Source organism: Microcaecilia unicolor, chromosome 1 (genome assembly GCF_901765095.1).
Source record: "Microcaecilia unicolor chromosome 1, aMicUni1.1, whole genome shotgun sequence".
Classification (NCBI taxonomy): Eukaryota; Metazoa; Chordata; class Amphibia; order Gymnophiona; family Siphonopidae; genus Microcaecilia; species Microcaecilia unicolor.
This window is the reverse complement of record NC_044031.1, coordinates 190,703,202-190,727,849: the sequence shown is the minus strand read 5'-3', so window position 1 is coordinate 190,727,849 and position 24,648 is coordinate 190,703,202. Positions and strand designations below refer to the sequence as shown.

The 24,648-nt window shown below is 42.0% G+C and overlaps 1 protein-coding gene across 1 annotated transcript in view; it reads right to left on the bottom strand.

Moving 5' to 3' along the window:
- ADCY1 (adenylate cyclase 1) overlaps positions 1 to 24,648 on the bottom strand; it is a 533,674-nt gene that overhangs the window by 6,356 nt on the left and 502,670 nt on the right. Inside the window, exons 18-19 of the mRNA XM_030206815.1 lie at positions 6,874 to 6,988; positions 202 to 326 (exon numbers count right to left, since the gene is read on the bottom strand). Of these exons, the coding sequence (XP_030062675.1) occupies positions 202 to 326; positions 6,874 to 6,988 (240 nt within the window). The remainder of the gene's footprint in view (positions 1 to 201; positions 327 to 6,873; positions 6,989 to 24,648) is intronic.

The following is a 24,648-nucleotide window of genomic DNA, read 5'->3' as shown; positions in this document are numbered from 1 at the left end:
GGGCCCCTTAACTGGGCAGAAGCCTGTCCTGCCTGGATAAATCACATTTAATATTGACCCCACTGAACATTTTATTTCCCCACTCACTGTTTTTATGGTTGCTCCATCAATAAGCCAGTAGACTTTTCTAAATTATTGGCTTGTAGCAGGCTGCTTATTTGCTTTGGAACCACTTTTTTTTAATAACACTACTTTGCTTACCTGTATTTTTCCCTGAACACCTGTACTATCCATTCTGCTGGCAACATTTACGGTATTCCCCCAGATATCATATTGTGGTCTTCTGGCTCCAATAACACCAGCCACCACAGGCCCAACATTTATACCTAAGAATAATAGTAAAATGCTTTATTATTTTTTGCATTGTACATCAAGATTTTATGTATTTCCAAGATCAAAGAGAAATTTAGTACTACCAAAGTATTTCATCCTAGTGTATTTCTGTTTGATACAATAAGTGGAAAAATGGCGTCTTCTGTAACATTTATAATTTGCATTATATTTGCTGCTTTTTGCTAATATACAAGTACATAAGTATTGCCATACTGGGAAAGACCAAAGGTCCATCGAGACCAGCATCCTGTTTCCAACAGTGGCCAATCTAGGTCACAAATACCCGGCAAGATCCCCAAAATGTACAAAACATTTTACACTGCTTATCCCAGAAATAGTGGATTTTCCCCAAGTCCATTTAATAACAGTCTATGGACTTTTCCTTTAGGAAGCCGTATTTCTTCACGGAGAGGGTGGTGAACGCTTGGAATGCCCTCCCGCGGGAGGTGGTGGAGATGAAAACGGTAACGGAATTCAAGCATGCGTGGGACAGGCATAAAGGAATCCTGTGCAGAAGGAATGGATCCACAGAAGCTTAGCTGAAATTGGGTGGCGGGGGAAAGAGGGGTTGGTGGTTGAGAGGCTAGGATGGGGGAGGGCAGACTTATACGGGGTCTGTGCCGGAGCCGGTGATGGGAGGCGGGACTGGTGGTTGGGAGGCGGGAAATACTGCTGCACAGACTTATATGGTCTGTGCCCTGAAAAAGACAGGTACATATCAAGGTAAGGTATACACATGAGTTTATCGTGGGCAGACTAGATGGACCGTGCAGGTCTTTTTCTGCCGTCATCTACTATGTTACTATATGTTATATGTAAACCTTTTTAAAACTCTGCTAAGCTAACCGCCTTTACCACATTCTCTGGCAATGAATTCCAGAGTTTAATTACATGTTGAGTGAAGAAAAAATTTCTCCGATTCGTTTTAAATTTACTACATTGTAGCTTCATCGCATGCCCCCTAGTCCTAGTATTTTTGGAAAGCGTGAACAGACGCTTCACATCTACCCGTTCAACTCCACTCATTATTTTATGGACCTCTATCATATCTCCCCTCACCCACCCCAAGCTGAAGAGCCCTAGCCGCTTTAGCCATTCCTCACAGGGAAGTCGTCCCATCCCCTTTATCATTTTCGTTGCCCTTCTCTGCACTTTTTCTAATTCCACTATATCTTTTTTGAGATGCGGCAACCAGAATTGAACACAATATTCGAGGTGCGGTCGCACCATGGAGCGATACAAAGGCATTATAACAAGAAGGAGTTAACTGGCCTCAGAGGTTTAGTGTTCAACAGACAAATTGATGGTTTCCCAAATATCTGCTGTTGTCATCATACTGGTACACTTTGAGACTCTAAAAAGCATACTCATTGGGTCCTGTGGAGAAATATTTATAGTGCACAGGAGGCTGTTATTGCTCCACTCCACCACTAGTTCCATCCTCAAAGAATTTATCACCCAGCTAAATATAGTGGGGAGTGGCGGTAGTCCATTTATTTGGCTGGTGGGACTCAGCATCCCTGCCAGCAAAGGTATGATTAATGTGCCCGCAAGGGGGGGATGGAGGAGAGAGAGAGAGAGAGAGAAATGTTTTGCCCTGTAGTCCACCTCAGGGCACTCCCAAACTGAAGGGCTGGCTATGCTCGGAGAGAGAGTCTGTTAAAAATTTCCCAGCACACCACTAGATAGAAGACACCTGCAGACCTGAGTGTTTTTGTAGTGTTGTAGTTAGGTACATTAGGTTTTTAGATGTTCCTGGAGGGCTCACAATATAAAATAAGCATGTTAAAATAGGATTTGTACCTGGATCCCTTTATGTGAAGTCTACTGCACTGACCACTAGGCTGGCCCTCTGTTCTGCTGAGATGTCTATGTGGCCAGTTTACTAGGAATGGTGCCACACAGTCATCCCTATAGCTTCTTTTTGTGCGTTTTTCTCTAGGACTTTTTTTATTTAATAGTACATATGTACTGATCACAAAAACTGTCACATCTGTACTCACCTCGGTCTCTGGTGGCCAGAACCGGTGGCTGCTATGAACTGCCATAGACTGTCTTGCTGTTCCTACCCGGTCCAGACTTCAGCCGAGTCCGGTCCAGATCTTCCAGACTTGCTTGCTTTGTTTGAACCTACACAGCACCCGTAGTTGCCTGGTGATTGCTGCACCTGAGCTTCAGCTGCTGCTGGGCTTATTAGCCATTTTGAAACTCTCTGACTTTGCCTTTGCATTGCGTCTAAGGCCCTGGTATGTTGGTGCTTGTTGCACTTCTGCTAGTCCAGTGTTTGCCTGAGATTCTTGCCTGTTTCTAGTTAGTCTGTGTTTAGTTTAGGTTTTGCTTGCTTTCCTTGCCTGGTTTCTTGTTTATAATTCTGTGTTTAGTTTCTGTTTGACTGTGTTCTGGCTTGGGGCTGCTTGCAGCTCTTAATTCTGTGTCTTGTTAGTCAGTGTTTGTTCCCTGTTTATTGGCTGTTCTGCAGATTTCTGTTCTGCCCTTTAGCTTTCCCTTCCTTGCCCTGTCTCCTGCCTTGCTGCCCATGTTCCTCCCTTTCCCCTCTGACCCTCAGTCCCTGTGCTGCCTTGCTGTTATCCAGCCCTGCCCTGTCCAGCAAGTCCTGCCGGCCACCTGAAGCCCAGAGCTCAACTCTGGGTGAAAAGTGGCCCAGTGCAGGTGAAGCCTAACTGCTTGCCTGAGATTTGCCCTGTCTCTAGCGTGGGGTGGTTTTGCCTGCCACTGCCGCTCCTCGGCAGTGGCCCAAGGGCTGACAACCTAGTTTCCAGCTTTGAAAACGTGACAAAAACATCTGAAAATGTGAGATTAAAAAAAAAAAAAAATTAGGCATTTTTCCTGTTTGAAAATTGCTATGTTAAAGATGAGAATTTTAGACGTTTTCTCCAAAACATCTACAACTGGACTTGGATGTCATATTGAAAATGCCCCTTCACATTTTTTCAGCAACTGTTATTCACTATTGGTTAGTAAAGGTAAGTTGGCATATTTGCTAATATGGTCTAGTACATAGTCTCTTGGTTGGATGCTCTGAGACAACTCAACTAATTGGATTTTTCATGCCTTGTTATTGCCATTGATATTGTAGACATTGAAGCTTGTAAAATGGATGGTTCTGTTGCACGTAACCAGTGCATACACATCTGTTGCTGTGGCTTTTTTTTTGTTTGGTTGTTTTTTTTAAGAATAGGTTCTACGAAGGCAGATCTTGTTCTAAAATACTAGTGGAAATTGACATGTCCCAACCTGAACTTGTCAATTTTGATGGGGCTCCATATGTTTTTGCCTTTTATACTGATTATATAAGAAAGCCAGTTTTTATACAGAAGGCCCTTGAAATGATTTTATGCTCCTCTTTCCCTTCACTTCCCTCTGCTCCTTGTTGTGCTTTTTCAATGCCTCTTGCTCTCTTTTCCTCATGGATAGAAAGTACCTGTGAGCCTGCAAGCTGTGCACAGGGTTTAGAAAACAGACATCACCACAACTATTAGATGTAAACATAATATATAAAATAGAAGAATTTATATATATATTGTGCAGCAACATTGCCCTAGATATTTTAGTTCTGATTTATAAGGGCTCTGTATAGCTGGGCTTCAGAAAAGTATCAACAGACATACCCAGCCTGGCAACATTTTCTTTTGTGTTACTTCCTCTTGTTATTGTATGAGGTCAAGAGACCTACAGCCTCGTCGTTGCTCCAGAGAGATTGTGTGGGCTCATGTATTAAAGTTCACTGACCTGATGTGGGATAGGTCAATGACAGGAACCTAAGATTAGGTCAAGGCCTTGCAATGGACAAAAAGCTTACATAATACATAAAAAACCCCTATCATATGCAAGGCAAAAGAAGCAAATTGTACTTATTTGCACCTTGTTTTGTATTGAATTGCTCCACCTATTCCTTTGGGCTTCTGCTCAACTGAAAACAGCCTCTACTAACTATTCAACAACCATTACAGCAAAGGCCACAAACACCTGCAGTCTCCCAAAACTGGCTAAAATGGACCCTAAACCTGGTCTCTTGCTGTCACTATTGAACAATGGCTGAGATTCGTTCCTACCTCTTCTGGGACTGTGAACAGTGTCTACAAAGCATTCCCATGCCTTAGCTGGTCCCAGGAGCAGAAGCATGGCCCAGGTATTGAATACAGGTCTTCTACCGAGCCACTGGTTGGCCCTGAAATTCGTTGTCTAATGCTACGCAACGTTACAATAGCAGCCCTCTTATACCAGCAAAAGTAATACGTATCTTCACAGGGACAGAAAATAATGTGAGAATGTAATAAGCAGGTAAACGTTGCAGATGGTTGCACTGACTGACTAGTTTAAACTGCTATTGACATTAAAAGAAAAGGGCAGCAGGAAAGTACCACAAAAGAGAACAGTCAACATGCACAACTAATGTGTTACTGTATGAGCAGGCTCAACTGAATCACAGGTAGCATTGTGATTGCTTCCAAATTCTTAACAAACTTGTAAACAGCAGCATTTGAGGGCTGACACAATTTAGCTCAGTCAACATGTTACCAGAATTTTAGAAATGATGCTGGTTGTTCTTCACACATAGGTGTCTTAGAAAATTGCTCTCAAACAATCCTTAGGTATGAGCAGCCTTTTATCTGGAATTGCTATTGGAGGTCTGGAAATGTACTAAAGTTATCTTCCCTTTTTCTAGCTGACAGGGTAGTGTTCCAGTGAGAATTGTGAAAACGTTTATGCCAGAGGTTGTTCCAGAGCTTAGGGCCCTGTTTACTAAGCCATGCTATAGGTGCACTAGCGTTTTTAGCATGCGCTAAAAATTAGCGCACTAACGCTAGAGATACTCATAGGAATATATGGATTTCTCTAGCATTAGCGCATGCTAATCTTTAGAGCACGCTACAAACACCGGCGCATCCCAGTAAACAGGGCCCTTAGTGAATAAATCTCTTCAAATGCATCTGGTCCCTCAGTGCTTAAAGAAAGCTGCTATTGGCCCCATTTTTAAAAATTACCATAGTAGCAAAAATCGACTATATGTCGATGAAGGCTTATTTGCTGGAACACTAAAACTCCTCAGAATATAATGTAATGAGTTGATTAAGTCTAAAATGCCATTAAAAAAAAATCATCCAAGGTCACTAAGGTCCTCTCAAGTAATATCTGTAACCACACCGTCTCCAACGGACATCACACGATGTGATACCCACCATTGAGCCTTCTCTGGAGTAGCCCCCACACTCTGGAATGCACTACTTGAAGGGCTTCGCTTAACACACACACACACACACACACACACACACACACACACACACACACACACACACACACACACCACACACACACACACACACACACACACACACACACACACACACACACACACACACACACACACACACACACACACACACACACACACACACACACACACACACACACACACACACACACACACACACACACACACACACACACACACACACACACACACACACACACACACACACACACACACACACACACACACACACACACACACACACACACACACACACACTTCTTTAAATTAGTCCCCTTATTCTCTAACTCCATCTTTGCTTACACTCTTATAAAATGTGTTATTGCAGATTGTGATGTAGCATAGTATGCCATACTTTGTATTGTTATTTGAATATTTTTACTACTATAATTGTCTATTGCTTATGTTTGACTTATTCTTGCTGTACACCATCTTGAGTGAATTCCTTCAAAAATGCAGTGCGGAAGAGTGCCCTAATAGAGCAGTGAGCTTTGGTTCTGGATACCCGGGCTTCATTGTAACCTTGAGCAAGTCACTTAACCCTCCATTGTCCCAGGTACAAAAACTTAGATTGTGAGCCCTCTAGGGACAGATAAAGTACTTGCTTATAATATGTACAGAACAGTATACATCTAGTAGTGCTACAGAAATGATTAGTAGTAGTAAATAAATCATAATAAATAAAATGAATAGGTATAAAGTCAAATAAATAATTCAGCCATTTAGAAAAGTTATCAACCTGGGCTAGTGTTAAGACATGTTATTCCCAGTTATCATTAACTAGGTCTCAGAGACCTGTGATAAAATAGCACAAGTTAATGGTAAAATAACACATCTTAATGGTAGACCACATTGATAACCACGCTTCTTAATTTTATTGCATGCTTCAGCAATCCTACTGGGAAAAATAGAAATGTTGTAAATAAGCATACACTTAAACAGCTAAGTTATCCATGTATGTGGTCTTCTCATGCTGATAATGTGCCTGTCCATCAGCTAGGGTTATTATCTTGCATTATAATGTTAGTGCACACTAACAACATTAATGTGTGTTACTGTACCACAGGCATCATTTTGTTCCATGGGGCTTAATCACTAATAGTGCACATTAGTGCTGGTGGCATGTGCTAACACGGTAGCATACATTACTAACGCTAGCTGTGTACGTTCAGAAAAACTGTTAACATCTGTAGTAATTTATATAGGTAAAATAACAGTGGTAATATAAGTTTAAACCAATGACTTACCCACTCTGAGGACAAAGTCATTATAGGACTGATAGTTGATTGCATCAAGAACATCAAACATTTCTATTGCAAAATCCGCCAGTGTACTCAGGTGGGAATAAATAGATTTCTTAGCCTTGACATGGAATAGAAAAAAAATATTAGTACATTTAAAGCGTATGAGACGTGACTAAAAAAATATATCACTGAATGTTAAATTTAAGCCTTCACTCTGGAAGACCATCAGACTGATTTCAAACATGGTATATATGATTAAATGTCAAGTGTGATTCCTTTTCAAGAATAAAATCATCATTGCTTTTAAGGACAAAACATTAATCAATTTTCATCATCACTATATTTCTTAGTACTAAAATGGCAAATGCTATTAAGTCTGTTAGAAAGCTAATGACACGGAAAATCACAAAACAAGTAGGGCCCAATATTCAGCACTATTTAATCAGTCAGGAACGGCTCTTGGTCGGTTAAAAAGCACTCAGCAGGCTAAGCGCTAATATCCAGCGTGGAACAGCCAGTTCTCTCCGCTGAATATTAGTGCTTAGGGAGGATTCTATAAATGGTGCTTAAAAAAAATCTACGAGGAAAACATTTTCGACTAGGCACACTCTATAAGCGGAGCCTAGATTTATACGCAGTATATAGAATATGCTTTATTAATATACCAGCGCCTAAAACTAAGCATGTCATTTTACACCAATGAAATCATGGCATAAATCCTGGCGCGTAGATTTAGGTGCAGAGGGCCATATTCTATAACTATACACGTACATTTCAGATTGCCCACAAAATGCCCATTTTCACACCCATAACAACGCCCCTTTTTGTTTGCACATATTAGACGTTAGGTGCAGTGCATTACAGAATACGCTTAGCGAGTTGTGCGGGTAAATTCTAATTATTGCCAATTAGTGCTCATTATTGCTTGTTAAGTGTTATCAACACTAATTAGCTTGTTAAGCCAATTAAGTTACATGCGCTGTTATAGAATCCGCCTGGATTATGATGCAGATCTCTAGGCATGCTATATAGAATCTGGGGGTTAGTGGCTAGCTGCTAATTCACTATCCTGCTTATTTTCGAACGAGGCCAGCCATCTTCCGACACAAATCTGGAGATGGCCGGTCTTCTCCTAAAGCCGGCCAAATCGGTATAATCAAAAGCCGATTTTGGCCGGCTTCAACTGCTTTCCATTGCAGGGCCGGCCAAAGTTCAAGGAGGCGTGTCGGCAGGGTAGCGAAGGCGGGACGGGGGCATGGTTAAGAGATGGCCGGCTTCGGCCGATAATAGAAAAAAGAAAGCTGGCTCTGACGAGCATTTGGCTGACTTTACTTGGTCCCTTTTTGTTCACGACCAAGCCTTAAAAAGGTGCCCCAACTGACCAGATGACCACCAAAGGGAATGGGGGATGACCTCCCCTTACTCCCCCAGTGGTCACCAACCCCATCCCACCCCCCCAAAAAATATAAAAAAATTTTTTTGCCAGCCTCTATGCCAGCCTCAAATGTCATACCCAGCTCCATGAGAGCAGTATGCAGGTCCCTGGAGCAGTTTTAGTGGGTGCAGTGCACTTAAGGCAGGTGGACCCAGGCCCATCCCCCCTACCTGTTACACTTGGGGAGGTAAATGGGAGCCCTCCAAAACCCACTGTACCCACATCTAGGTGCCCCCCTTCATCCCTAAGGGCTATGGTAGTGGTGTACAGTTGTGGGTAGTGGGTTTTGGGGGGCTCAGCACACAAAGTAAGGGAGCTGTGTTCCTGGGATCATTTTGTGAAGTCCACTGCAGTGCTCCCTATGGTGCCCAGTTGTTGTCCTGGCATGTGAGGGGGACCAGTGCACTACAAATGCTGGCTCCTCCCACGACCAAATGCCTTGAATTTGGCTGGGTTTGAGATGGCCGCCGTTAGTTTCCAATACCGGCGAAAACTAATGGCGGCCATCTCTAATGCCAGCGATCTCTAAGAGATTTGGTCGGCCCCGACGGTATTATTGAAACGAAAGATGGCCGGCCATATTGTTTTGATAATACAGTCAGGTACGCCGCTTGACGGGGTCGGCGCTAGAGATGGCCACCCTTATAGATGTCCAGTCCCGTTCAGTTATGGCCCTCTATGTCATGTCACTTAGAGGGGCATAATCGAACGCGGCGCCCAAGTTTTCCTGGGGCCATCCTCGCAGGATGGCTCTGTGAAGGGGCGTGGAAACCCGTTATCGAAACAAGATGGATGTCCATTTTTCGTTTTGATAATACGGTTGGGGACGCCCAAATCTCAACATTTAGGTCGCCCTTAGAGATGGTCGTCCTTAGGTCATCCTTAGAGATGGTCGTCCCCGGTTTTCGGCGATAATGGAAACCGAGAACGCCCATCTCAGAAACGAACAAATGCAAGGCATTTGGTCATAGGAGGAGCCGGCATTCGTAGTGCACTGGTCCCCCTCACATGCCTGGACACCAACCGGGCACCCTAGGGGGCATTGCAGTGGACTTCAGAAATTGCTCCCAGGTGCATAGCTCCCTTACCTTGTGTGCTGAGCCCCCCCCCCCCGAACCCACTCCCCACAACTGTACACCACTACCATAGCCCTAAGGGGTGAAGGGGGGCACTTAGGTGTGGGTACAGTGGGTTTCTGGTGGGTTTTGAAGGGATCACATTTACCACCACAAGTGTAACAGGTAGGGGGGATGGGCCTATGTCCGCCTGTGTGAAGTGCACTGCACCCACTAAAACTGCTCCAGGGACCTGCATACTGCTGTCAGGGAGCTGGGTATGACACTGGAGGCTGCCAAAAAATATTTTTAAAGTTTTTTTTAGGGTGGGAGGGGGTTAGTGACCACTGAGGGAGTAAGGGAAGGTCATCCTCGATTCCCTCCGGTGGTCATCTGGTCAGTTGGGGCACCTCTTTGAGGTTTGGTCGCAAGAAAAAATGGACCAAGTCGGCCAAGTGCTCATCAGGGAAGCCCTTCTTTATTCCATTATCGGCTGAGGACGCCCATCTCTTAAGCACACCCCAGTCCCGCCTTCTCTAAGCTGCCGACACGCCCTCATCAACTTTGGTCGTCCCCGCGACAGAAAGCAGTTGAAGGCGCCCAAAATTGGCTTTCGATTATGACGATTTGGGCGACCCTGAGAGAAGGACGCCCATCTCCCGATTTGTGTCGGAAGATGGGCGCCCTTCTCTTTCAAAAATAAGCCTGTCAGCTAAGTGTGAATATTAAGCGCTAAACCTGCTAAGTTGAGCAGTTAAGATAGGTCACTTAAATAACAGGCCTATCTTTAAGTAATTTTGACTTAACTGGCAAGCACTGGATATTTGCTTAGCCAGTTAATTTGCAGCGGCCAAAATTTAACCCGGATATTGAATGTTGGTCGCCGGATTTGGCCCAGCATTGAATATTTGGGACCTGCGCAAGGTATGGCAGCTAACCACATTGCCTTTTTACATGTCTACACTGTGTTTATGTGTGTGAAAATGGAATAAATGCACATCCAAGATATTTGTATATGTTGCATTTGGATTACTTGGACAATTCATTACTTATTTATTTATGTGAAACCTTTATTAAACCACCTTTCATAAGAATATTGAAGCGATGTACAAAGAAATATCATAAAGCAGAAACAAAGCAATACACAAAAAAGCACAAATGGGCCCCAGAACTGGAACAATGATATAGAGTTTAATGGACTAGACCCCACAAGGGCCGTGTTTCAGCGCCCAACAGTGCCTGCCTCAGTGGTCAATGTAAATCTCCTTAAGGGTATAAAAGGAAAGAAATGTCCAAGTGTGAGAATTGCCAAATATCAAGCAGATTACATCGGTTACTTCCAACCTCTGAAGTCGTAGTCCAAACAAACCGCAGTTGGAAGTAACCGATGTAATCCACCACTCTCTCTGTGAAAAAGTATTTCCTAACATTACTCCTAAGTCTATTATCCCGCAACCTCAAATTATGTCCTCTAGTTTTACCGTTTCTCTGTCTCTGGAAAAGATTTGTTTGTAGATTAATACCACACAAGTATTTAAACTAGTATCATATCTCTTCTATTTCTTCTTTCCTCTAGGTTATACATATTCAGGTCTTTAAGTCTCTTCTCATATGTCTCTTGGCACAACCCTCATATCATTTTTATTGCCTCCTTCTGGACCACTTCAAATCCTCTGAAGTCCTTAGCAAGATATGGACTCCAGAATTGAACACAATATTCCAAGTGGGGCCTCACCAATGACTTGTACAATGGCATTAACACCTCCCTTTTTTCTGCTGGTAATACCTCTCTCTATGCAGCCCAACATCCTTCTGGCCATGGCCACTGCTTTGTCACATTGTTTTGCAGCCTTGAGATACTCAGATATCATCACTCCAAAGTCGCTCTCTTGAACTGTCCATATCAGCTTCTCACCCCCTAGTATATACAGCTCTTTTGGATTTTTACTCCCCAAGTGCATTAATCTGTAATTCTTCACATTAAATTTTAACTGCCAAACATTAGAACATTCTTCTAATGTTTCCAGATCTTTTTGATGTGTCAATCTGTTGCAAATCTTTGTATCATGTGCAAAAAGACATTTTTCCTTCTAACCCTTCATCGATGTCACTCACAAATATATTTAATAGAACCAGCCACAGTACTGTTCCCTGAGGCATACCACCACTCACCTTTATTTCCTGTGAGCAAATTCCATTTACCACCACCCTCTGCCATATGTCAGTCAACCAGTTTCTAATCCAGTTCACCACTTTGGGTCCTAACTTCAATCTGCTGAGTTTATTGACGTCTCCTATGAGGAACTGTGTCAAAGGCTTTGCTGAAATCCAAGGAGACTACATCTATTGCAAGTCCTTGATCCAATTCTCTAGTCAACCAGTCAAAGAAATCAACAGATTCCTTTGGCACGATTTTCCTTTGGTGAAGTCATGCTGCCTGGATCTTGTAACTCATTGGATTTCAGGTAGTTCACTATTCCTTTAGCAGATCTCCATGATTTTTCCAACCACCGAAGTGAGGCTTACTGGTCTGTAGTTTTCAACTTCTTCTCTATTACCACTTTTGTGAAAAGGGACCACATTTGCTCTTCTCTAATCCCCAGAACCTCTCCTGTCCCCAAGGATTTATTAAACAAATCTTTGAGAGGACATGCAAGAACTTCTCTGATGATGGATTTTGCCCACTTTTAATTTTTCAACTTGTGTGTGATCACTTTCTTCCTTGAGCAGTGCAGTATCTACTCCATTCACATATATACCTTTGTCAGCCAACTGAGGTCCTTCCCCAGACTTTTCTTCCATGAAAACAGAAGTATTTGTTTAACACATCTGCTCTTTCCTCATCACTTTCCACATAGTGGTTCTCAGTCTCACAGTTCCAATTCTAGTCTTCCTCCTTTCTCCAATATACCTGAAAAAAGTCTTGTCTGTTCCTTTTACATCTCTAACCACTTTTTCTTCTGCCTGCTCCTCCACCAACTGTATTCTTTTCTGTGTTTCTCTTTTTGAATGCCACGAAAATAAGAAATACATTGATGAAATGCTTCATGAAGCATCAAAGATTTCCAGCAGTGGGGAAGAACTTGTGCTAAAAGAGGACAACTGGACTAAGATCACAAGATCCTGCAGAATTGATACTATGAACCCACCTGCCCTTGAACTAAAGAACTAATATGCAACCCTGGAAGTGGAGGCGGTGAGAGCATACCAGAGAGTAGAGGAATCAGAGCTTAAAATCCCCAAAATTGTTGAAGCAGTGACCACTAAGAAGTGAAAGATAGTGGTAGTTGGCGATTCTTCTCTGAAGGATGCAAAAGTGTCATTCTGCAGACATTAGAACACCTGTCTGCCAGGTGCCAAAATTCAAGATGTTACAGAAAGCTTGCTGAGACTCATCAAGCCTGGTCTGAAGTGGAGAAAATTCACTCAAAGTGTAATTAAACTCTGGAATTCATTGCCAGAGAATGTGGTAAAAACAGTCAGCTTAGCAGGGTTTAAAAAAAGGTTTGGATCATTTCCCAAAAGTCCATAAACCATTATTAAGATGGACTTGGGGAAATGCACAGCTTATTTCTAGGATAAGCAGCATAAGATCTATTTTACTGTTCTGGGACCTTGCCAGCTACTTGTGATCTGAATTTCAGCGCACCTTAGTAAAAGGACCCCCTCAGAATTCTAAAGATGTCACTTTAGTTTATGCTGCAGAAAAAAAAAAAACAGTTTCTCAAAGAGCACATTGTCATGGCACTAAAATTTCTTCTAACATAACAATTGAATTGCAACAGAATTAAACATAGATTTTTAAATCAGATAGTTTAACTATAGAAAAGGTGATTACGACAAAATGAGAAAAATGGTGAAAAAAAGACTGAAAGGAGCAGCTCGCAGAGTAAAAAACTTGCATCAGGCGTGGATGCTGTTTAAAAACACCATCCTGGAGGTTCAGGACAAATATATTCCACGTATTAGAAAAAAGGGAAAAAAGACTAAACGTCAGCCGGCGTGGCTAAACAGTAAGATAAAGGAAATCATTAGAGCCAAAAAACAATCCTTCAAAAAGTGGAGAAGAGAACCAACTGAAAGTAACAGGATAGATCATAAGGAATGCCAAGCCAAATGCAAAGCGGAGATAAGGAGGGCAAAAAAGGACTTTGAGAAGAAATTAGCGTTGGAAGCAAAAATACATAGTAAAAATTTTTTTAGATACATTAAAAGCAGGAAACCGGCCAAAGAGTCGGTTGGGCCGCTGGACGAAAATGGTGTTAAAGGGGCGATCAAGGAGGACAAAGCCGTAGCGGAGAAATTAAATGAATTCTTTGCTTCGGTCTTCACCGAGGAGGATTTGGGGGGGACACCGGTGCCGGAAAGAATATTTGAAGCGGGGGAGTCGGAGAAACTAAAGAAATTCTCTGTAACCTTGGAGGATGTAATGGGTCAGTTCAGCAAGCTGAAGAGTAGTAAATCACCGGGACCTGATGGTATTCATCCCAGAGTATTAATAGAACTAAAAAATGAACTTGCGGAGCTACTGTTAGAAATATGCAATCTGTCCCTAAAATCGAGTGTAGTACCGGAAGACTGGAGGGTAGCCAATGTTACTCCGATTTTTAAGAAGGGTTCCAGAGGAGATCCGGGAAATTATAGACCGGTGAGTCTGACGTCGGTGCCGGGCAAGATGGTGGAGGCTATTATTAAGAATAAAATTGCAGAGCATATACAAAACATGGACTGATGAGACAAAGTCAGCACGGATTTAGTGAAGGGAAGTCTTGCCTCACCAATCTAATGCATTTTTTTGAGGGGGTAAGCAAACATGTGGACAATGGGGAGCCGGTTGATATTGTATATCTGGATTTTCAGAAGGCGTTTGACAAAGTGCCGCACGAAAGACTCCTGAAGAAATTGCAGAGTCATGGAATCGGAGGTAGGGTATTATTATGGATTAAGAACTGGTTGAAAGATAGGAAGCAGAGAGTAGGATTGCGTGGCCAGTATTCTCAGTGGAGGAGGGTAGTTAGTGGGGTCCCGCAGGGGTCTGTGCTGGGTCCGTTGCTTTTTAATGTATTTATAAATGACCTAGAGATGGGAATAACTAGTGAGGTAATTAAATTCGCCGATGACACAAAATTATTCAGGGTCGTCAAGTCGCAGGAGGAATGTGAACAATTACAGGAGGACCTTGCGAGACTGGGAGAATGGGCGTGCAAGTGGCAGATGAAGTTCAATGTTGACAAGTGCAAAGTGATGCATGTGGGTAAGAGGAACCCGAATTATAGCTACGTCTTGCAAGGTTCCGCGTTAGGAGTTACGGATCAAGAAAGGGATCTGGGTGTCGTCGTCGATGATACGCTGAAACCTTCTGCTCAGTGTGCTGCTGCGGCTAGGAAAGCGAATAGAATGTTGGGTGTTATTAGGAAGGGTATGGAGTCCAGGTGTGCGGATGTTATAATGCCGTTGTATCGCTCCATGGTGCGACCGCACCTGGAGTATTGTGTTCAGTACTGGTCTCCGTATCTCAAAAAAGATATAGTAGAATTGGAAAAGGTACAGCGAAGGGCGACGAAAATGATAGTGGGGATGGGACGACTTTCCTATGAAGAGAGGCTGAGAAGGCTAGGGCTTTTCAGCTTGGAGAAGAGACGGCTGAGGGGAGATATGATAGAAGTGTATAAAATAATGAGTGGAATGGATCGGGTGGATGTGAAGCGACTGTTCACGCTATCCAAAAATACTAGGACTAGAGGGCATGAGTTGAAGCTACAGTGTGGTAAATTTAAAACGAATCGGAGAAAATTTTTCTTCACCCAACGTGTAATTAGACTCTGGAATTCGTTGCCGGAGAACGTGGTACGGGCGGTTAGCTTGACGGAGTTTAAAAAGGGGTTAGATAGATTCCTAAAGGACAAGTCCATAGACCGCTATTAAATGGACTTGGAAAAATTCCGCATTTTTAGGTATAACTTGTCTGGAATGTTTTTACGTTTGGGGAGCGTGCCAGGTGCCCTTGACCTGGATTGGCCACTGTCGGTGACAGGATGCTGGGCTAGATGGACCTTTGGTCTTTCCCAGTATGGCACTACTTATGTACTTATGTACTTATGTAGTTATAAATCAGAACAGCATTTTTATGAATTGCAGCAGTAGGTAAAACATGTACTGCTGCCATATTTTAACTAACCAAACCAACACCATCCTCTGGATTCTGTGTATCGCGCCTAGAGATCTCAGTGCCAAAATCCAAGCACATTTTGTAACATGCATAACTTAATTGCCTTAACAAGCTAATCAGCACTGATAACAGCATTTAACAAGCAATAATGAACACTAATTTGCAATAATCAGAATTTACGCGCACAACTCACTAAGCGTATTGTGTAATACAGTGTGCCTAACTTCTAGCATGCGCAGCCAAAAACGGGCATGGTTATGGGTGGGGAAATGGGTATTTCATGGGTGTTATGAAATTTACACATGCAGTTATAAAATATGTCCCAGTGCACCTGAATCTATGGGCTATGATTTACACCATGTTTTCATTGGTCTAAATAGATATGCATAATTTTAGGCACTGGGATATCAACTAAGCATATTCTATATACCACTCCTAAATCTAGGTGCCACTTATAGAATACTTTTAGGCAAAAATGTTTTCTGTGTAGATTTTTTAGGAGCCATATATAGAATCCCCCCCTATATAACTGAAAATTGTATGAAAATGAAACACTAACAAGCAATCAGTGCATCAGTAGCCTACAATATTCACCTTGAGATGCATCATGAAGTTGGTGGTTAATGTGATATTGCCACTGATCTCCCATCGTACACAGAATTTACAGTTTGCTACAAATCTTTTCTCATCTGGTTTACCACTTTTCAATCTCTTTCTCATAAAATTCCCTCGCTACTAAACTATTCATTCTGGCTTTTTTAAACAGTAAATGATGTTGGTGCCGGGCAAAATGGTAGAGACTATTATAAAGAACAAAATTACAGAGCATATTCAAAGCATGGATTAATGCGACAAAGCCAACATGGATTTAGTGAAGGGAAATCTTGCCTCACCAATCTATTATATTTCTTTGAAGGGGTGAACAAACATGTGGATAAAGGTGAGCCAGTTGATATTGTGTATCTGGATTTTCAAAAGGCGTTTGCAAAGTACCTCATGAAAGGCTCCAGAGGAAATTGGAGAGTCATGGGATAGGAGGTAGCAGTGCTGACATTTTGGATGGGCCCAGGGCTAATATGGGTGGGCACTATCTATAAAGGCATGAGTCGTGTTTCATGGGATAGTCTAAATAATGTCTTAGCGTGCACTTGATGACAAACTTATCTGCCCAGCAGATGTCTTGCATCAACATAAAACACAAACATACTTTATGGAACACAGAAAATTTTAGTATAAGAAAAACAGGTCCTGGTGAAAACGTCCAAGTGTTTGACAGGAAAGTCCTTGGTTTTTTCGATTATGGGTCAAGGACGTCCAAGTGTTAGGCACACCCAAGTCCCGCCTTCATTACGCCTCCGACACGCCCCCTTGAACTTTGGCCATCCTTGCGATGGAGTGAAGTTGGAGACATCCTAAATCGAGCTTCGATTATACCGATTTGGATGTGCCTGGGAGGACGTCCATCTCCCGATTTATGTCAAAAGATGGACGTCCTTCTCTTTTGAAAATGAGCCCCATAGTGGAATTAGAAAAGGTGCAGAGAAGGGTGACAAAAATGATAAAGGGGATGGGATGACTTCCCTATGAGGAAACGCTAAAGTGGCTAGGGCTCTTCAGTTTGGAGAAAAGATAGCTGAGGGGAGATATCATAGAGGTCTATAAAATAATGAGTGGAGTGGAAAGAGTAGATGTGAAGCGTCTGTTTACTCTTTCCAAAAATACTAGGATTAGGGGGCATTCAATGAATCTACAAAGTAGTAAATTTAAAACAAATCGGATAAAATTTTTCTTCACTCAACGTGTAATTAGACTCTGGAATTCGTTGCCAGAGAATGTGGTAAAGGTGGTTAGCTTAATGGGGTTTAAAAAAGGTTTGGACTGCTTCCTAAAGGAAAAGTCCATAGACCATTATTAAAATGGTCTTGAGGAAACTCCACTACTTATTTCTGGGATACGCAGCATAAAATGTTTTGAACCTTTTTGGGATCTTGCCAGGTATTTGTGACCTGGATTGGCCACTGTTGGAAACAGGAAGCTGGACTTGATGGAACTTTGTTCTGTCCCAGTATGGCAACACTTATGTACTAACAAACATTAGCTATATCATAACACAAAAGAAATGTCCCCAGTGCTGTTTCTCATTTTATCCAATCACAGCACTTCCTTCCTATCCATCCAATAACAGTACAGTTTCTTATGCTATGCAATCACAATGCTTCCTTCCTATCCATCCAATCCCAGTGCTGTTTCTTATTCTATCCAATTACAGAATAATTTCTCATTTTATCAACTCACAATGCTTCCTTTCTATCCATCCAATCCCATTGCAGTTTCTCATGCTACCCAATCGCAGTACAGTTTCTCATTTTACCCAATCACAATGCATTTTCTCATTTTATTCAGTCACTTGCTCCAGAACCAAAGTTATTATATCACAAAAGAACTACACAGGCTGGGGTGTTAGAAAGTCAGTAAGCAAGCATTGCAGAAGAACTTAAAAACACAACTGAGATTTTCTTGTTGTTAACTACTTAAAATGTAATTAAACTACTTAGTAATTGACCACTTAAAATGCCTGGTTTTTGCCGCGTGCCATAAAATAAGGAATTTTTCCTAGGACATCACCCTGGTCCTTGGACCAGTCAGGCATTGGGCTGCTGCAGATATGGCTTTCACACTTTCTAGGCCAAGGGAATCATAGCCATTGCTCAACAGGAACATCTCAAAGTCTGAGGCTCTACATTTTCATTTGCTGAGTTCTAGAGAGATCTGGGGCTTGTGACCTAGACTAGACTGAGCTGGGAGGGCATATGAAAAATGAATAATTTCAAAGCTTCCTTCAGTAACAATAAAAAAAAATAATATATGTGACATACATGAAGTGATTAGCTCTTGCAATATTTGCTAGAGGTACGGTTGTTTTCCACTTTCTAGATCAAAGAGCAGAATCCTATTGCAATTATACTCCTCCCCTTGTTTGTCTGAGATGGCACTGATAGGCAATGCACATGATCCATTCTTTGTCAAGCATTAACGAGAAGCTAGGCTAAATCCTTTTATAATCAGACACATATGAAAGGAAAGTTCTCTTTTTTTTGTTTTACTTCATTTTTTGGAAGGAAAGTTCTAAATTGAAGCATGGTTACAAAAGGGTTATAAAATGTTTACAAGTCCCTAATACTAAAATGCCATGATGGTGGCATAGGTTTGTAAAGAATGGGAAGCAGATGCAACTCTTGGGCTGTCATTGTACAATTATGACATAACACTTAAGGCTTTAGGATAGAAAATGAAAAATGTTGAAGCACATGGAAAGAGCAGAAATATTCAGTTTGAGAGGAATTTAACATGACTACTATCCTGATCACTGAGTTCATTAGCACAGGGGCTACATTTCATGAATGCCTCACATGCATGCTACATTATAATTAGTGTCTTTTACTTATTTTTATATGTGTGTGAAAACCAGGCAAAGAATACAAAAATAGCACATAAATACATTCTGCCTAAATATCTATTCATCTCTTATCCTCCCTGAGAATGAATAAATAAAAATTTGAGACAGTCCGGTACTTCAGTTTTATCTACATCTTCCAATTGGGAGGGATCAAGAAAAACATATTTATTGCTCCCATATGTGACCAGACATTTACATGGAAATTTAAGAAAAAAAGTGACTCCAACAGCCAAGGCTTTAGGCCTGAGCTGTAAGAACTGTTTCCTCCAAAGCTGCATCTGTCTGGCCACATCAGAGAACATATAAATCTGCTGGGCACAAAAAGGAATATTTTTCTTAAAGAAATAATATAGGGCAATCTTAAATACGTTTTTGTCTTTTAACATTATTAGGGCAATTCTATAACTGGACATGCGATAAAAGCCTATTCTATAAAGGAACTGAGAGGTACCCAGTATAGACATGCCCATTTACACCATAGAACTGGCATAAGAATGAGCGCCTAAGGTACTCATTTTCAAAGCAGATGCCCCCCAAAATGTCAAAAATGTCCAATTTTGAAAGGTAGAATTTGAATGTCCAACACTGCAGTTTGTCTAAATACTAAGGGGGTCATGTTGTGGGTGTGTTTAGGGCGGTATTAGGGAGGGCTCAAATTTAGGATATCCAGCAGCAATAATCGAATGTGAAGAAATGTCTAAAATGTCCAAATCTAAAAAAGAAGGGCATCCTAAGTTAGATCTGTTTCAGTCACGTCCAGGGTACAAAAAGGTGTCCTCATTGAGTATCTGACCACTGGAGGGATTAAGGTACTGTCCCCTGCCCTCACCCGACACCAGAAAAGGAAAATAGGCTCCCTGACAATTTTAGGTATAGTGGGCATTCTGAACACAGCAGCAAGAAGGTCTGAAGGGTAGCCTAGTGGCCAGTGCAGTGGGTGTAAACCAGGGGACCCAGGTTCAAATCCTATTTCAGCTCTTTTTTTTGCCTTTTAATTGTGAGCCCTCCAGAAAAAGAGATGTACCTACTGTAACTAAGTATTAAAGATACCTGCAAGCCTGAGGGCTATTGAGGTGTTGCAGTCAGGTACAGTAGGTATTTCCCTGTCTCTGGAGGGCTCATCATTGGAATATTAACCTGGGTGCCTTGGAATAAAATCCACTGTACTGACCACTAGGCTTCCCCTCTTCTCTGCAGGGATGTCTGTGTGGCCATTTTTGTACAAATGCTGCCAGACAGATGTCCTTGTCCATGGTTTCTACCACTCATAATTTGGATGTTTTATTTTGGAAAATTGCTATTTGTTTTGGATGTTCTCACATATTTTTGAACAGAAAACTTTTAAAAAGGAGATAGAGCAGCCTTTAAACTAAAATTTGGGAGAAAGGCGACAGTCGCCCAGGACCGCATGGTTCGGTGTGGAGTATTCTTGAATGACTATTGAAACAGGACATTTAGGGAATCCCAACAGAGAAGTTTCAATAATGGTGAAAGAAAGCCAGGAGTTTTTAATGAGAGAACAGAGTAAAGGATGCAAATTATCCCCATTAACTTCAAAGCAGCTTGTAGATGCTAGGAAAATATACAATTTGAAGTGCCTATATACAAATGCTAAAAGCCTAAAAAATAAGATGGGAGAGTTGGAATATATAGCACTAAATGAAGAGGTAGGTATAATAGGCATCTCAGAGACATAGTGAAAGGAGGTCAATCAATGGGACACTGTGTTATGAGGGCACAAATTATATAGCAATGACAGAGTGGATCAAATTGGAGGGGGGTTGAGTCAAACAAAATTAATATTCTACATGAAACAGATAGCAGTGTGGAATCCTTGTGGATAGAAATTCCATGTGTGAAGGAAAAGAGTATACTGGTAGGGCTGTACTACCATCCTCCAGGAAAGAATGAATAGAAAGATGAACATATGCTTACACAAATTAGGAATGCTTGCAAATTGGGCAATATTATAATAATGGATAATTTCAATTACTCCAATATTGACTGATTAATTGTTACATCAGAGAGCACCAGGGAGGTAAAATTCTTTGATGTAATAAATGACTACTTCTTGGAGCAACTGGTCCAAGAACCGACAAGAAGGGGAGCTATTTTAGATCTAGTCCTTAGTAGAATGCAGAGCATGGTACAAGAAGTAAAGGTATTGGATTCGCTGGGACACAGTATTCATAAAATGAACAAATTTGAGCTCTGATATCTGCAGTGAAGTCACTAAAGAAATCTACTGTAGCAGAATTTAATTTTCAAAAGGGTGACTATAACAAAATGAGGAGAATGGTTAAAAAGAAGCTGAACGGGCCAGCTGCAAAGGTTAGGACTTTAAATCAGGCATGGACTTTATTTAAAAATGCCATCGTGGATGCCCAGACCAGATGTGGAAAGACCAGGTGGAAAGAAGAGCAAAGTCAGCCAGCGTGGTTAAAAGGTGAAGTGAAAGAGGCTATTAGAGCTATATGTGCATCCTTCAAATAATTTAAAAAGGATCTGAATGAAGAAAATAAGAAGCAACATAGGCAGTGTCAAGCTATATGTAAAGCACTGATAAAGGGGAGGGAAAGGGAAATGATATACCACCTTTCTGAGGTTTTTGCAACTACATTCAAAGTGGTTTACATATATTCAGGTACTTATTTTGTACCAGGGGCAATGGAGGGTTAAGTGACTTGCAAAGAGTCACAAGGAGCTACAGTGGGAACTGAACTCAGTTCCCCAGGATCAAAGTCCACTGCACTAACCACTAGGCTACTCCTCCCAACCAATAAAAAAGGCTAAACGAGAATATGAAGAAAAACTTTCCATGGAGACAAAAACTCAAAGAAACACCTTTTTCAGGTACATCAGAAGAGAAAGCCTATGGAGGGATCTGTGGGACCATCCATACAGGATCATGAAGCAGCAAAAGGGGCACTCAGGGAGGATAACGCAATAGTGGAGAGAGTGAATGAATTCTTTCCTTCAGTCTTTACAGAAAAAGTAAGTGATCTACCTATACTGGAAATGGTTTTAAAGGATGAAGATACTGAGGAACTGAAAGAAATCTCAGTGAACCTGGAAGACGTGGAGGGGTATAATCGAACGGGGCACCCAAGTTTTTCTGAGGGCATTCTCGCAGGACGTCCCTGCAATGAAGTGGGGAAACACGTATTATCGAAACAAGATGGGCGTCCATCTTTCGTTTTGATAATACGGTCAGGGATGCCCAACTCAACATTTGGGTCAACCTTAGAGATGGTCATCCCCAGTTTTCAGCGATAATGGAAACCGAGGACGCCCATCTCAGAAATGACCAAATGCAAGCCATTTGGTCGTGGGAGGAGCCAGCATTCGTAGTGCACTGGTCTTCCTCACATGCCAGGACCCTAGGGAGAATTGCAGTGGACTTCAGAAATTGTTCCCAGATGCATAGATCCCTTACCTTGGGTGCTGAGTCCCCCCAAAAAACCTTACAACCCACTACCCACAACTGTACAACACTACCATAGCTCTAAGGGGTGAAGGGGGGTACCTACACGTGGGTACAGTGGGTTTCTGGTGGGATTTTTAGGGCTCACATTTACCACCACAAGTGTAACAGGTAGGGGGGATGGGCCTGGGTCCGCCTGCCTGAAGTGCACTGCACCCACTAAAACTGCTTCATGGACCTGCATACTGCTATCAGGGAGCTGGGTATGACATTTGAGGCTGGCAAAAAATATTTTAAAAGTTGTTTTAGGGTGGGAGGTAGTTAGTGACCACTGGGGGAGTAAGGGGAGGTCATCCCAGATTCCCTTTGGTGGTCATCTGGTCAGTTCGGGCACCTTTTTGAGGCTTGGTAACAAGAAAAAATGGACCAAGTAAAGTCAGGGATGCCCTTCTTTTTTCCATTATCGGCCGAGGACGCCCTGTGTTAAGCATGCCCCAGTCCCGCCTTCAGTATGCTTCTGACACGCTCCCAGGAACTTTGGTTGTCCCTGCGACAGAAAGCAGTTGGGGACGCCCAAAATTGGCTTTCAGTTATGCCGATTTGGGCGCCCCTGGGAAAAGGACGCCCATCTCCCGATTTGTGTCAAAAGATGGGCACCCTTCTCTTTCGAAAATAAGTATAAAACTGAGCCAAATTAACAAGATAAAGAGTGATACATCACCTGGACAGGATAGTACACACCCCAGGATACTGAAAGAACTAAAAAATGAAATTGCTGATCTATTGTTAGTGATCTGTAACCTTTCGGTAAAATCATTTGTAGTACCTGCAGATTGGAGGGTGGCCAACATAACGCTGATTATTAAAAAGAGTTCCAAGGGTGATCCGGGAAACTACAGACCACTAAGCCTGACTTCAGTGTTGGGGGAAATAGTGGAAACTATTGTAAAGAATAAAATTAGGGAACACATAGATGGTTTAAGGGGACAGAGTCAGCATTGGTTCAGCCAAGGGAGGTCTTGGCTCACATATTTGCTTCATATCTTTGAAGGCATGAATAAACATGCGGCTAAAGGTGAGCCAATTGATGTAGTGTATTTAGATTTTCAGAAAGATTTTGACAAAGTTCCTCATTAGAGACTCATGGGAAAATTAAAAAGTCATGGGATAGGAGGCGGCAATGTCCTTCTGTGGTTTAGGAATTAGTTATTGGACAGAAAAGAGAGGGTAGGGTTAAATGGTCATGTTCTCAGTGGAGGAGGGTGAAAAGTGGAGTGCCACAGGGATCTGTACTGGGTCTGGTGCTATCTAACATATTTATAAATGATCTGGAAAATCGAATGATGAGTGAGGTAATTAAATTTATAGATGACACAAAACTATTGAAAGTTGTCACAACATATGCGGATTGTGAAAAATTGCAGGAAGACCATAGGAAACTGGAAGACTGGGCATCCAAATGGTAGACAAAATATAATGTGAACAAATGCAAAGTGATGCACATTAGGAAGAATAATCCAAATCATAGTTACCTGATGCTAGGGTCCACCTTAGGAGTCAGAACTCAAGAAAAAGATTTAGGTGTGATTGTATACAATACGCTGAAATCTTCTGCCCAGTGTGCGGCGGCGGCCCAAAAAGCAAACAGGATGCAAGGATGCAAGAATATTATAATGCCTCTGTATCGCTTCATGGTCCGACCTCACCTTGAGTATTGTATTCAGTTCTGGTTGCCATATCTCAAAAAAGATATAGCGGAATTAGAAAACGTTCAAAGGACAGCAACCAAAATGATAATGGAGATGGAACTCCTGCTGTATGAGGAATGGTTAAAGAAGTTAGTTCTCTTCAGCTTAGAAAAGAGACGGCTGAGGGGGGATATGATTGAGGTCTATAAAATTCTGAGTGGTGTAAAATGGGTAGAAGAAAATTGTTTTTTCACTGTTTCAAAAAGTACGAAGACCAGGGGACACTCAATGAAATTACATGGAAATACTGTTAAAACCAATAGGAGGAACTTGCTGCCAGAGGATGTGGGAACAGCAGTTAGCGTATCTGGGTTTAAAAAAAGTGTTGGACAAGTTCCTGAAGGAAACATTCATAATGTGTTTTTGAGATGGACATGAGGAAGCCATTGCTTGCCCCGGGTTTGGTAGCATGGAATGTTGATACTAATTGGGTTTCTGCCAGGTACTTATGACCTGGATTGACCACTGTTGGAAGCAGGATACTGGGCTA